Source organism: Chroicocephalus ridibundus, chromosome 1, assembly GCF_963924245.1.
Source record: "Chroicocephalus ridibundus chromosome 1, bChrRid1.1, whole genome shotgun sequence".
In the NCBI taxonomy this organism is placed as follows: Eukaryota; Metazoa; Chordata; class Aves; order Charadriiformes; family Laridae; genus Chroicocephalus; species Chroicocephalus ridibundus.
Window position 1 is genome coordinate 40,503,692 of NC_086284.1, and position 12,538 is coordinate 40,516,229.

At 36.7% G+C, this 12,538-nt stretch overlaps 1 protein-coding gene across 1 annotated transcript in view; it reads right to left on the bottom strand.

The window, feature by feature from the left end:
• Positions 1-12,538, bottom strand: part of DIAPH3 (diaphanous related formin 3) — a 244,406-nt gene that overhangs the window by 202,334 nt on the left and 29,534 nt on the right. Inside the window, exons 4-5 of the mRNA XM_063343720.1 lie at positions 11,499-11,603; positions 5,800-5,930 (exon numbers count right to left, since the gene is read on the bottom strand). Coding sequence (XP_063199790.1) covers positions 5,800-5,930; positions 11,499-11,603 — 236 coding nt within the window. The remainder of the gene's footprint in view (positions 1-5,799; positions 5,931-11,498; positions 11,604-12,538) is intronic.

Consider the following 12,538-nt stretch of genomic DNA (forward strand, 5'->3'; position numbering starts at 1 on the left):
GCCAAAGCTATCTTTTGATGAGGTTAAACCTGGGCATGTTGTTTCTTCATGAGACAGCTGCTTCACAGTCCTGTTTACTATTGCTCAAAACCCCTTGATATCAAAACCAAGTAAGTACATGACTACACAGTAGTACTGCAGCCATCCCTTTGCTGAAACCATGATGTTTGATCAATTACCCAACTGTAAAGTTCATGGACAACACTGCCATTCATAGTCATAACAGAAGAATTATTTTGCTTTTTAGACTTCATCATCTGTATAAGGCACAGATATTTTAAACTTCAAACTTCTAACAAAATCCCACTGGAGGAAGGACAGGTTGGCTGCAAAGGCAACAAAAATACACATACAAGAGAGAAACTCTAGAGACTATTTTCTCAGGAGATTCCTTTTATGAAGGGTATAGAATGAAATCACAAGTACTTGAATACTCTTCTCTTTCCATAGGGCAGAAATATTTCACAGAATCACAGAATGGTAGTGGTTGGAAGGGACCTTCAGAGACCACCCAGTCCAACTTCCCCTGCCAGAGCAGGGTCACCTAGAGCAGGCTGGACAGGAATGCACCCAGGTGGGTTTTTAATATCTCCAGAGAAGGAGACTCCACCACCTCTCTGGGCAGCCTGTTCCAGTGCTCTGTCACCCTCAAAGTAAAGAAGTTTTTCCTTATGTTGAGATGGAATTTCCCATGTTCCAGTTTGTGTCCATTACCCCTTGTCCTGTCACTGGGCAACACTGAAAAGAGTTTGGCCCCGTCTTCTTGACACCAACCCTTTAGATATTTATAAGCATTCATTAGATCCCCTCTCAGTCTTCTCTTCTCCGAGCTAAACCAAGCTAGGTCTCTCAGCCTTTCCTCATAACAGAGATGCTCCAGTCCTTTGATCATCTTCATAGCCCTCTACTGGACCCTCTACAGTAATTCCTTGTCTTTCTTGAACTGGGGAGCCCAGAACTGGACACAGTGCTCCAGATGCGGCCTCACCAGGGCAGAGCACATGGGGAGGATGACTTCCCTCAACCTGCTGGTCACGTTCTTTTTAATGCACCCCAGGAGACCGTTGGCCTTCTTGGCCACAAGGGCACATTGCTGCCTCATGATCCACTTACTCCCAGTCAACTAGGACTCCCAGGTCCCTCTCTGCAGAGCTGCTCTCCAGCAGGTCAACCCCTAACCTGTACTAGTGCATGGGGTTATTCCTCTGTAGGTGCAGGACCTACACTTGCCCTTGTTGAACTTCATTAGGTTCCTCTGTCCAGGTCTCACTGAATGGCAGCACAGCCTTCTGGCGTGTCAGCCACTCCTCCCAGTTTTGTGTCATCAGCAAACATGCTGAGGGTACACTCTGTCCCCTGAGCATTTCATTTCCTGAAACCTTTACTCAACCTTACATGCCACTGCCACAATACAAGCCCTTGGATCTCTTATTGTTGACTTTGGCCAAAATGACAGAAATTTTTTTTCATAATGGGTATCTCTTCCATACTTTTTCCACTTTTAAATTAGTGTATTACTTTCATCTATTAACTGATTACAAAACAATCTGTATTTAGAACAGACAGAGTTAGCATGACAAAGATGTTATACTTCTCACCATCTTCATCATCAAAACATAAGTTCTCTTGTGGGTGTAGTACTAGCAGTTTCCGTGCATTCTTTAAATTATTACTTCAAAAAAAAGCTTAAGCTGAAGAAATCTCTTGTCGTGCATTAACAAAATGGTGTTTTACATAAAAAGGAAGCATTCATTCTGCAACATCAGAAGTTCAACATCAAGACATTGATCAGAATTAGTAAAAAACTTACAACACTCACTTTACTTGCATTATAGCCTCTCCATTGTTTTCTGTTTTGTCTATTTACATGCTGCATACACACTGGGTAAATTTTATTTATCATCACTTTTGAATACTAACCAAAATATTTAGATACTCTTATAACAGTGGCACCATACTAGTGACAAATAATAAGCTATTCTGTTGGAAATAACAAAGTAGATGTAATAGCTCTTTTGAAATACATAGTACTTCCAGTCCCATTGTAGGATGGGATTAAACAGTTCTTTGTACCTGCTAGATACAGAACTGTAATGGACTTAGAAAATGAGATCAGATGCTTTTATATGTTTTTCCCCTAAAAGTAAATACATATGAAGATGGATTTTCTCCTTCCTGAATGGGTGCTTCATTCTGAAACAGATTAGGCAAATAACTGTCAATTGGTTTTGGTATAACTGGCCATATCTGACCTAAAGATAATCCTACTGACATTTCTTAGCACATTTTGTCTTAGACAAAATTAGGCACAGCCACTTTGTCATATATCCAGCAGCTGAGGCTGCTGAGAATGATCAAGTGCCTAAAATACTGCTGCATTATCACTGCCCTTTCCTCTGCTTCCAAAAAAGAACAAAGATTACTTACACTATACAGAGAAAACACTCAGCTTTTTGTCAGTCTGACAGAATACCAAGCTATCAGTGTCCTTATTTTCAATTTATTAAAAACGTCCTCTTAATGAAAAGAGCTAAATCTGCTGCAACTATTATGCAAAAGGAGAGTAGTTGAAGATAACTAGTTATCTGTAATACCATGTACAGCTGGATCACTGAACCACTTTTGATGAATTGCGTTGGCAACCCTGTGGTAAAAACACCCCATTTATTTACCTAAAGAACAGTGACCAAGATCAGTGAACACATTTTCCTTTAGACGCTTTCTTTTTATGCTGATGGAAAATAAATACGACTTTTTGCAGTAAGCCGTAGATTACAGTACATTTTTCTAAGTACAATCAAACTACTCAATATCACATGATTCAGATTTTCTGTGAACTAAAAACACATTTTACAAAAACAACTAATTGAAAGCAATGTTGTAGAACCAGTTTTTGCATCAGAAACCGAAATGACAACAAGTCCAAGAGTTAAGTTGATTAAAATATAGTATTTGGGAAAACAGCAAAAAAAACCCTAAATTATATATTGTCAAAAAGATCACAGCCCACAAACATGATGACTGTCAGGCTAAATCAAATCTATATTTAATTCTCATCCTGTTAAAAAAGCATAAATTTATTCTTAGTCATTATACATGCACAAAATAAAATCCCAAATTTTTTATCAGTTATTTCTCATTGTCCTTATCATATGAAGCTGGAGTTAAAAATAATCACGGATTGATAGCAGCTGGACTGGAGTTCAGTAGTTATGTGTCAAAGCAAGTTCCTACTCAAAGAACTGGCTGCTGATCGGAAAATCAAGGTCACCAATATCTGCATCCAATGAACATCAGCTGTTGTTACTTGTTAGAAAGAAGGGGACATGGTTTAAAAATGCTTAGTCCACAAATTTTTAGTATAAAGAACAGCATGCCACTGTTACATTTTTGCTATTTTTGTATTTAAGCCCTATGGGAGAACTTAGTTTTTACTAAGGCTATTTTAAAATGCTCTGTTTAAGTCTAGTGAAGACTATCTTAGCCTTTTTCAGCACAACTCAATATACTAGAAGACTGTTTCAGAACCCATATGTTCTATTGGTTGTGATCCTTTTGATTTGTAGACTAAAATGCATTCATGGACAAGTAGTAGAGAGGGCTTTTTTATGAAAATGTTGCCTACTTAAATACCTATTCCCTGGTGCTTTTGCAAGACACAGTCTCCTTCCAATTCAAACCTCTCAAATTCAGATCTATTCTTAGGCCATAAATCCATTAACTTAATAATGAGCTTCAGTCCAGTACAAGTATAAAGAGTTCTTTTACGTTGTCTCTTACACTCTGCTTAATGTTTCAAACTGAAATTAAATTTTAATAAATTATGGTCAAATTTTCAACTGCCAAAGTTTTTACTTAGCATAATTTATATTTGACTGAACAAAGTTAAAGCCAGTGTTGCAATCTAGATTTAATTGTATTAATAAGGTAAAGAAACTAATCTCTCAAAAGTGTCAATGCAATACTTTGACACCAACAATGCATCATAGCCTTCTAGCATGCTTTGAAGGATTGACATAAAATGCACTAAGCTTATGAAAATGGAAACATTTGTTTTTCCATTTCTCCACGCACAAAAGCGCTTGCTCTTCTCCCTGTACTCACAACACTTACCTACAGATTTCTAATCCTTTCCTTACTCAAAGCGAAACATTTGTGGAAAACGTACTTAGTCAAAAATTTCATAATATTTAGTTGCTGTAAAACTAAATTTCTGTAATTTCTTCTTCCAGATAATACTGATCACCAGGCTTTTGGTATATATTGGTATATATTTGGTTTGTCCAATTCAACTTGCATTCTCTATCAAATGTCTGAAGTATAGACCAACACCGTTCTCTTACAGCTGGCCTCCACATTCCTTATTTTGATACCATTTCTCCATCTTCCTCACCTCTTCATATCTTATCACACTGTACTGTGCTGTCACAGGCAGAACTAACACCTCACCAAGATCATGGGTTTTGGTTTGGTTTTTTGGAGGAAGGGGATTAACTTTTCTCTTGGTATTTCAGTAAAGGGGCAGTAAAGGGGATCACATACAAAAAGATGAAACTATCCAGTCATATCAAGAACAGAGAGGAGAGAGATTGCTCTAAACTTAAGTTGTCACACATTTCATGCATTTTGTGTTTCTATTTCCAGATGCATACTAACAAGTAAAGTTTTCTTTGTTAAATCAACACAAGCGTAAATAAAAAAAAAAATATCTTGGGGGTTGTGAGTTGTTGTTTTTTTTATTTAAACAAAGAAGAGGAAGCAATACTACATCAAAAAGTAGCTTCACATTCATGGAGCAAGTGAATGTTCTGTAAAATCCTCTATCAGAAGAACTCAGGTTAACATAAAGCATGTTTCTTCCCTTGTGAGCAATCCACTTCAAAAACAAATTAATAGAAGGAAAGAACCAAACACCCATACAGAAAGACCCACATCAACAACTCTGCCAAGCCAGATGCAGAAAGAAGTAAGTTGTCTAATCTTTTTTTAACCACATCCCATCAGAAGCACCCCCAACATGTCATTTGCATTATTTTGAACTAAACCCCAAACGGTTTCCCAAAATCATGTGTTCAACCATTGGCTTAAATAGGAACTCTAAAACAAAACATTGTAAATAGTATAGAAAAAAATATAATTTAATAAAATAAAGCCAGCATCCATAAATTAAGTTGCATGGATCAAATCAAAATTAAATGTAAAGATTGATATCAGTGTTAGAGTTATGATTACTGAAGAGTTAGACTTTTTAAAAAAAGCATAGGTAAACTTATGTGCTCTCCTCTATATAGATAAACCCTACAGATACAGCAAAAATTACTAGAAAACAGCAAGGAAGAAAGCCTAAAGCACAATGGACAAAAAGACGAGTACGTAATTAAAAATATCTCTGTTTTCTGGCTAACTTACACCAAGGTGCCTATCTCCCATTATTGATGACCCTGACAAAGTTAAAAGATTAAACAGTTAAGGGAATATTTCAAAAATAATTTAAAAAAAAAACCCTTTTGACTGTTTAGCACTAGAAAACAAAGCAAACTGCTCTGCACTAAACTTGTTTTACATTCTCTTAGTATTACTTTTATTACCTTGTACAGATCAGTGAACTCTGCTGAAAAATAGGTCTACAGAAGATACATAATCAATGAAAAAAGAGAAAAAAGGCACAATCATTTACTAATGCATACACATTCATTACTTAGAAAACCTTGAAACATGCACATTTATAGATCCATTAATATTAATCCATTAAGAAATAAGAATATAATTAATCTTTGCAATATGTGTTAATGATGTTACCTGACAGGATTACTAGTCAAGGACACACGAAGAGATTCCAAGCAAGTGACTAGTCTTTCATCTGTTGACCCAGATTTTAATTCCTGAATAAACTCTTGGGGTGAAATCTTCCGACTTTTCTTGAGACTTCCCTGAAATACAGAAAATGCATTCATTTTTTATTTGGCACATACAGAACTTGAGAAGATTATTAATGGCTAACCTTCATTTCTGTTCCTTGAAAAAACAGAAAAAGAGATGTAATTTCGTCCTAAACTGGTAACTGTTTGTTGTCCATCTACTATACACGCTAAATGCTGACTACATTTTTGTCAGTTTATGAACAAATTTATAATCAGTAGTCAAAAGCAGCAGGCACCAAATGTAGACGTCTACCACGCACACTCGGTGAAATACAATTTTTGTAATTAATGGATTCTGTTTATCCATTGCAAACATCTTAATTTTCAATACTCAAAAGAGAAGAAAAAAAAAAAACAATTCTGAGGTGCTCTGAAGAGATGACAGGACACGTGTCCAGAAGGGTGACTGCAATCTTATGAGAACACAGAGGGAAGAACCAGTGCACCAGAAGAGTACTCAGGATGTTAATGCAGTAACTTGAGTTCTTGCAGATAATATTGTAAAACACTTTTTCCTTAAAGGTCTGTCAGATAAGGAGCATATGAGACTGGGATTATAAAAACAGACAAGCTTTAGCCCTTACAGCCAAAGCAAAAGAATTTAAAAAAAAAAAAAAATTAAAAAAGAAAACAAATACTTTTTTAGAACCACTGAAGTTCTAAAGATAAATCGCAGATCCTCATTTGTTGTATTTGCCATCTGTAAGAACACAGTGCAACACAAATATAACTATTGGTGCAATAACTTAAGGACACTTACTCAACCTTCGAGTTTGGATTTTGCCTTGCTTTTTAGGTTTTGCGTTTTGTCAGGTGAGGAGGCAAATGGGGGCATGAAGAACAGGGAGACAGAAAGGAAAATGCAATGGCAAGGTAATGCAGCATTGCAAAAGTAGTTTTGTACAAATAAAATATTTTCTGTTCCAAGCAATATAGGTTGAAAGACACTGACTTCAACTCATTGTTGTATCTGTGGTGTCAAATGTTGCTTAAAATAAATTCAAGATAGAAATAATTTTTCTGAAGGATACATAGTATCCATTGTTTTCAACAAAGCAATGGTTATACTGAATTAACGAAGCTCTATAATTTGCAATTAAAACAGCAAATCTAAGAGGCATTGACCCTATTCTTAAGATTATCCCCCTCCTATTCACAAATTTATATACTGTGCATATCCGTCCTGTTACAATAATCCCCAAAGATTTTAGGATTAGACAATATATACCCGAGGCACAATCAGGGGAACTTGAGTTATAACTGTGTTGTAACAGGGGATCAGGGCCGTGCCTGTAGGCATACGCAGCATATATAGTTCCCCATGTGATACTGGATGAGAAAATGGACTGACTAGAGACAAGATGACCTAGCAAACTCCTAACAGCCTCCATGACAAAGTATTTAACTAAATATTACAGGAGCTCTCCAGTTGGAAATTTCAAAAAGTCCCAGAAATTCTTCTGGCAGCTCCTGCTGTGCATAGACTAGTTGATAAGCCGTACTTGTATGCCTGAGCATATGGATTAATACCCTAGGTGGAGAATCTGTCATTTCCAGTGACTTCCCCCAGCAGTTCCTGCTGTAAAATTGACCAAGCTGGATATAACTAAGATACTTAAAAACAGTCAGAAAAATTGCTTTATTTTGATGCAGAAACAGTCATATAGGACAGTCATATGGACAGGACGTGTAGTTAAGGTGGGTAGAAGAACTTTTGGACGTAATTTAATATAATCAATAGCTGTGTGTGCATTGGAAAGGTCACATAGGACAAGAGCCCAGCCAGACTATAAGAATTCACTAGAATGACATTCCAAAGAGTATCATCTGACCCATCAGAAGACTGTGTCACAAGCAATGGAGGCTCACATCAATATCCAGACAGTAACCAGCCATCCCGTTTCAGACTACGTTCCCCACCTGAACATTACGCTATGTAAAAGAAGCTAATAAACTGTGAATGTCTGTACAACGTACCCACAGTACCAAGTACCACTTACTCACAGTTACGCCAAGGTTCTGCAAGATAACAAGAATATGATACATCTGCCAGTGCTTAAATAAAACGAGAGCTGCATTTGGTACCAATTGTGAAACTGATTATATTAGCTATATTTCTGCATGGGAAAGCTGCTTAAGTTTAAAATGCTCGAGTTAACCGAGAAACAGGAAATATCTTGAGGCATCAGTGCCTCTAGAAATTTAATTGCTCAACTGAAAAACAACTGGTCTGTGAGCAGATGCAGTATGAAGTCAGAATTAATTAATTCAGTTAAAACATTACAAGGGAGTAAGCTGCAAAATAAAAACGAAATCTTGTGAAGAAAACTCACTTTAAAAACCCAGTTTGTGTGTGTTCAACATACAGAACAGCAAAACTTAGGGGAGAGTAACATTATAGCAATGCTGCTTTTATTTCCACTTGAGTATTAACTCCATAACATGGAAATTTATTTTTAAAACTTTTCTGGGCTGGAACATCTTTGTATGTGTTTATATAGCACTTAAAAATGTGACCCCATTTCTAACTCAAATAATCCTAATACATACAAACAGCTACAGAATCACAGAAAATACATTGTTGTTAGAGATTGTGACGTCTAAAGAGAACCACACTGCTATCGGTAGATGAGAATTCACACTGACATAATAGCATTTAAACACAACCGTTGTTCCCTTCTCCAACTCTTTCCTGATAAATAAGACATGACACCGCGGCAGACAAATTTCATTCAGGATTTCCAAGCCATGATGGTTTAAACAATATCTCTAAGATATAACATCTCTAAGATAATGTTTTTAAGGAAGAAATAAGGCTTCATCTAAACACTATACATTACAAGAAAACAAGAAAGTACTAGCAGAATACTGAAGTACTTGAGCAGAATTCTTCCAAGCATACAATTTTTGCTACTGTTCAAATTTTCTGTAAGTACTACTAGGACGCCAAACCCCAAGACTGTTTATTCTTAGCAATTATTCTACAGGGAGCCCCTCAACTCATTATAAAGAGCGATGGTAACAGCATACTTACAGACAAACATATACAGAAGCACACTTTCAGCCAACTGTTTAAGAAATCTCTAAGCAAAGGGGAGTGAAATGAATGAGTATTGGATGATGCATGTCAGTAGAACTCTGGTTACTTTTACGTAACTTTAAATGCTGAAGTGATGGATTCATTCTAAACATCTCATGCATACACAGAGGTAGGTCACAGTATTGTACACATAAATAAGCACCTGAGCATAGCCCCACCAAACCCAGCCTACTGATGCATCTAGAAATTAACAGAGATGTGCCTTGTGAATATTGGAAAGGAGTTCTGCATTTCTAAGAAACAGAAACCCTAATACTGAGGTCAATGATGAAGCATTGACTACAGTGGAGTACACTTTGATCACCAGAGCATGCTTCATTTTCAGTCATTCATTAAATGTGCAGCCTCTTTTCTTCGTTTTAATAGTTTTTATAACGATAACTGCTCTAAATGAAACCTGCTCAATACTCTGCAAATGAGGATATCTCTCCCAACACAATATAGCTTATAACTGTCTCCTTAAAGTTTGAGAAGTATGAACTATCAAAAGAAGTTAATGTAGTATCACTCGTAGAAAGAGAGACCTGAGATGGGGTTAGTTGTACATAATATTCAGGCAATATATGGCAATTCAGCTTTTCTGGAGAAGTATGTCACTCATGAAGTCGAGGTACACCAAAATTTAGCCAAGTACCCTGGGCATGCAATGCACTATTCTCTCTAGACTGAGAAGGCACTCGGACAGTCCAACGCATATGTGGCATGAAACAGTATACCAGGAACAAAAGAGTTTGCAAGGGAAGGAGTTTCCCATCCTAGTAGCTCCAGCGCTGAGTTCATCTGCAGCACTACTGGATCAAACATCTGAATCCATGCGTCACAGAAACAGCTCCTCCCAGTTATACGAGTGAATGCCATTTCCAGTAAGAACACAACAGTAGGAACAGAGTTCAGCAAAGACAAGAGTTTCCCTCCATGAATTAGGCTCCAGTGTTCTCCCACAGCAGACAGGGGGATAGGTGGGCTGGCAGCAGAAGGGTGAATGGAAAGGAAAAAATGCTGTTTTCATAAAGCCCCCAACATGGAAGACAACAGTGTGTGGGAACAAATTGCTACCCTGGGGAAGAAAACAGACCTATACTCTTCAACAGAGTACCTTGTATGGCAGCTTTGGGCATAGTGCAAGAAGCTCCATTGCCAAAACACACGTGTAACGACAGCCGAAGACAAAAAAAAAAAAAAAAATACTTCTTCCAAATGGCACTTGGAAAGAAGGATCGATGAAACCTACTCTGCCATAGGTTTCAGTTCTTTGCAATTTTTAAGTGACAGGAAGTAAAGAGCTAACATGAAAACTTTTCTCTTGAGAAAGAGACTCTTAACGTCACCATCATCACAATGCTACAATTCCAGCAATAGATGCCGGACTCTGTCCTGTTGTCACATTACTTCTTAGATCAAACAACTGAGGTCTTTGAATGTGCGTGGACACTTAAGGGTATCAACAACATATAAACACTGACATGCTGTATTGGGCTGATAAACTTCAAGAATGTTGTGAGGTATACTAGCCTGAGGTTTCCTGATTTCCCATGAAATATCTCTAAAAGAGAAAAATAGGCTAGACCTCCTAATCTTCTGGTACTAAGGAACTTTTATGCTATAGAAGGACTAGTAGCTTTGATAAGCTCATCTTAAATAAAACAACCTCCAGCCAGTTCGGACCTGCACTTTCCTAGAAGTGCTAGAACATTACACTAATAAGGTACATAATTTAAAGTAGACAATAAGACAAAAATCTCATTTAAATTACTATATTTAATGTCTTCTTTTCTCAGTATTTAGTTATAATTACTATGGGACATTTTTACTGATATCTCTACAGGCATGGAGCAGTTAGAGTCAAAGAATCAAATATATGAATTCTAAACCAATCAAAAGGTCTGAGGACAATATTAACACTGCAGCATATAACACTGGAGTCAGTCCCCACTTTTCAAAAACTACAGTAGTTTTTCTTCTGCCAACTTAATCCTTAAACTGCCCAGTACGCAACTCCTTGCATTTCTCTAAAACAACAGGTAATTATTATGATAAGTAAAAAACAGACACTAATTGTGTTCATGTGCAAAACTTTATCAACTATTACATAGCATCACAACATGAATTCTGTACTGAAGTCAAGTATGAAAAAGGCTAATCAGTTAAGGAATTCTTTTTAAACAGTACTAGAAACAAAAAAATATTCACATCAAACTTTTCCAAGAAGCTTTCTGCAGAATCTTTCCACCTCCACTCGCCATACCTTTACCAAAAAGAAATGCTGTTCTGTGTACAGAAGACACACCTCGAGTACAAGTGAATATCTTTCATTGCAGCTTGTAAAATAATGAGATACCGCCCTTTAACTTTTTTTTTTCTCAGACACAAACATTTTTAATCAAAAGAATGTAATATGCATTAATTACTTTTTCTCATCAATAGGAAATAATGGAAACATTAAGTAATCTTTGGTGTTTTCAGAGAAATTTACTTACAGACTTCGAAGCAGTGCTAATATATTGCATCACCATTTCTTTTTTGGTATTAAAATCCTTTTCTCTCAATGGCATCTTCTTGTCTTCATTTAAATTCATATCTTCCTACAATGTGAGGAAAAAAAAAAGGAGGGGGAAAAATTTTAAATGTCATCCAGCAACACAGCTGTTTAGCTATCAGAGACTGACTTTAAAGACACAAAACCATGAACTTGAGCAACTGAAAGCTGTTATACAAACAACTTTTCATAAATTAGATATTACTTAAAACCATAAAAATCTTTATCCATCTTCCCTAGCAACTCGGACTAAAAAAACCAGTCAACTATGCCAGGATAAACAAGTGCATCACAACCATTACTAGCATAATCTCTTCTTAGAAATCACTGTTTCACACACAAATGCGCACTAAACTACGGAAAAGCATTATTTAACACTTCCCAAAACATTTCCACATGTACCCAAACCGATCTCTTAGAACGATCTTTTTAGTGATATATCCATTTGTTCCATAATTCTGTTCCTCAGGTCCCAAATACTTAATCCTGGGCAGTGGAATCTGCTTTGCCCTGAGAGTAGTTCACAAAATAATATTCACCTTTGCAATAGGTAAGGCCCAAATTCTTGATGATTTGATCATTAAATCAACACCTTCATCAGTTATGAAAACATCATCACAATTCATTCATTCCAACATAAACCCAGAGGTCAAAAAGAGCAGATGTAGAACCACATTCAAAGCCACACAGCAGCTATTCATTGACATTTCTGACACAGGGACTTCTACTGTTCTAAGCCTAAAAATGCTCTGATCATTGTAATCAGCTCCACATCTGTGAGAAGTGCCATTTCCTATCATGCTGGAGGTAAAACACACAAAAAAAGAAAAAGCTTTAAGAAACAATTTAGGCACACATACAGATGAGAACATACAGCATTACTATGGTCACTCAAGCTTAGCAAGAATTACTGCAGTTATTTTCAGCTGACACTCATGGGGTGGGGAGGGAGAGGAGGAAATCGAAATCAAGTCAGATTGA